This window comes from Varanus komodoensis, unplaced genomic scaffold (genome assembly GCF_004798865.1).
Source record: "Varanus komodoensis strain SLA01 unplaced genomic scaffold, ASM479886v1 scaffold11, whole genome shotgun sequence".
Lineage (NCBI taxonomy): Eukaryota > Metazoa > Chordata > Lepidosauria > Squamata > Varanidae > Varanus > Varanus komodoensis.
In genome coordinates, this window is record NW_025335317.1 from 26,210,055 (window position 1) to 26,213,289 (window position 3,235).

Here is a 3,235-nt window from a genome sequence, read left to right on the forward strand (position 1 = left end):
CCCAACCTATGGAATTCACTCCCCAAAGAGGTCTGCCTGGCTCCGTAGTTACTGGTTTTTCGGCGCCAGGTAAAGACCTTTTTATTTAAACATCATTTCAATTGTTAAAACATATGATCTGGCCAGGGCAACTTCTTCTTCCTTCTCTTTCTCCTCCTATATTTTTATTTTATACTGATAATTCTAATTTTATATTTGTAAATCAATGTATTTTTTGTATTTTTGTATTTAATGGTAATTTATTATGTACTATTGTCTTTCAATGTATTTTATCATGTTGTAAGCCGCCCCGAGGTTTCGGCAAGGGGCGGCATAGAAATGTAATAATAATAATAATAATAATAAAAATAATAATAATAATAAGATTGAAACCTGTTGAAATCTGTATCCCAGCAATTGGCCTGAGCCAAATGTGGGTAGAATTGACTCTTAGAATTCACTGTAAATTGCTATGCAAAAATAAGAGTATTAGTGCAAGTTTAGTTTACCCTTGAGGATTCATTCCAAAGATCATAGCATTTTAAAATGCCTCAACAGTCATGTAGTGCAACCCACCATGGTAACTATATTCTCATTATGATTAATTTATAATAATAATTTATATATCCTCACCTTACATTTTTCTAAAGCAAGGTTCCAAAATTTCCTCTAGTGAATTCAGGCTTTCTCATTCTCAAAGTCTGTCATCTTCTATCCTGCAGTGCAGATCAACTTCAACTCTCAGCTTAATTCAAAAGCTGCTTTTTATATGTTTTTTTAAAAACTGCTCTTAAAATCTAGACCAATTGAAATACATTTTGGTAGTTCCAGTAGGGACTGCCTGAGTAAATGGATTATGGCATATGTTTATAATAGCTTTCCATTGGTAGGTCAACAGCACAATCCAGTGCATGTCTACTTAAAAGTAGTCCCCATTGAGGAATTCAATGGAGATGACTGCTAGGAAAAGGGACATTACACTGCTGCCCAAGTGCCATTTGCTGCTTTTCTAAATTATTAAAAGCTGACACAAATACTTGACCGTTTTGGTTAGCAAACATAAAGAAACATAGAAACAGAGCGAGTCAGAAAGGGTCTCCAGGGCCATCTAGTCTGACCCCCAGCCCCAGCCGGTTCCACTTACAATTTATATATAGCAAGAATAATTGGAAGGAACATTTATGAGATAACTTCTATCAAATTTTTACTTGAATAAAGGTTTGTTTGTTTTTTCATTTGTTTTCAGGGCTGTGTCCAGAATGCTCTTACAAATTAAATTTTCATCACAGGTAACATCCCACTTGGAATATAAACTATCTGTGTTTTTGTAATCTGTCTGTCTGGCTGTCATGACTAGATCTGCTTCTCCTAAACACATCCTTCCAAGGTTGTTACCTCAGAATCTGAATCAGAACTGGAAGAAGCGGCTGAGTCAGACTTCTTAGTTGAAATGCCAAGGTCATCAGATCCAGTGATAAGCCAAGAAGTTGGCAAGAACAAGACCATATCTGGTTCTGTGGGTCACTCTGTTGAACAGGCACAGAGTCATGGGGACAGATGTAGCAGTGGTACTACAGTCTGGTGTCAGATCAAAAGGGCAGACAAATTGAGTAGTGTCCAGTATTTCCACTGTCTGGCCTACAGGCAACAAGATCTGCCCTGAGGGTGCAGCTAACTTGGCTGGGAAGGGAGGAAAGGTTTCAGTGTGAAATCAATTTCTTAGCATTAAACGACATTTCCCTAATAGCTGGTATTCTAACTTTCCAAGAGTGTTTTGTTGATAATGTCAGCAATACTTTTCTTTTGCATCACAAAGCCAGTTTAACACGATAAAGACTGCAGGTAGAAGACCTTGTCCTAATGTATTTGGACAAGAAGAGATGGGGAAAAGACCTACCTCTGAATCTATCTATTTTTAACATGTTTTCTTGGGAAAAAAAGTTTTTCATGAAAAGGCAATAGAATCTGCATTCATATTGAATTTTTAGATCAGTGATGCAACAACATGTCATTTATTAAAACTTTGTATCACATTGCATTTATAATATGAACGTATGTCTGCAGGCCTTCTTTCTTTAAACCACTACTTCTTAAGTCTAGCTCTGTTGGGGAATTAGTTCTGGTTAGATCCTTTCCTGGAACACAGCTGTCCTGTGGTCCTCTCAGCTGCAGCACAACCTGCAGAGGAAGCAGCCTGATTTTGCACACCAGCCTTGGCCTCAATTTCTTGCCTTGTCTAATCAGGCACTTCCCATGCCTTCTCTACTCCACACCTGAGGCAAATAGGGACCTACCATATTACAGGCTTTTTTGGCCCTCTTTGAGCTGTAAAATAAACCCAGAGAGCTGCATGCAGCTCATGAACCTCAGTTTGGCCACCCCCAGTATAGATTAACATTAACTTAAAAAATGCATTCATACTACAGTTCAACTCACTCATTTTAAAAATAACAGGTTTGCTGGTTTTCAGAGTCAACTGCTAAGGAATTCTGTGAAATTTCCATTTATACAGTATTTCTAATAGATTTCTTAGCTGGATGATAAATTAGTTGAATTTATTTCTGCTTATAAAGGAAAAGGGAAGTCAAACCTACAAAGAGGAGAGAGAGCGCAGACCAAAGCTCTGAACGGTTAACGTGTAAGAGGTCAAGATTGCCTTCACCACACAGACACAAGTCAAAGAAAAAAAGGAACCATAATGGTAAAGGAGCCCTCAGTGTTTCAAATAAGCTTACTTTTAAATATTAACATGAATAATTGAGTATTTGATGCTGGAATAATAATACGGGTGTTACCTATTTTGGAAAATCATCTGCTGAAGCTATAAACTGACAATTTAGTGGGGTTTGTGTGTATGCAAGGCTGAACTTTATTTACATTTAATTGTGAGATGAAAGGCCAAACATAGGTGATAGGAGGGAGGAAGGGATATTGAGAACATTTACTGGATTTATTACCCACAGGTGAATAGATTTTCCAAAAAGGTATACGTTTGAAAGTAGATTGTCTTTAAACTTTACCTCTGAGATGCCTCTAATTTGATGTTTAGAACAGAATCTGGATTAAGAGTATACATACACTAGGATTATTGGCGGTTAATATGGTCTACATTTAATATCAAGATTTTCTGAGATTTCTGCCTGACTTCTTGCAGCCTTAAGAACTACTAATAAATGGTTACACTTTTGCAACATGGTATAATGGAGGGAGGGAGTGTATGTTTATGAATTATTGCATTTAATTAATGACTGCACAT

General features: G+C 37.0%; 1 protein-coding gene across 1 annotated transcript in view; it reads left to right on the top strand.

The window, feature by feature from the left end:
* Positions 1-3,235, top strand: part of LOC123018225 (protein FRA10AC1) — a 37,732-nt gene that overhangs the window by 19,021 nt on the left and 15,476 nt on the right. The window contains exons 10-11 of the mRNA XM_044420084.1: positions 1,226-1,268; positions 2,553-2,680. Coding sequence (XP_044276019.1) covers positions 1,226-1,268; positions 2,553-2,680 — 171 coding nt within the window. The remainder of the gene's footprint in view (positions 1-1,225; positions 1,269-2,552; positions 2,681-3,235) is intronic.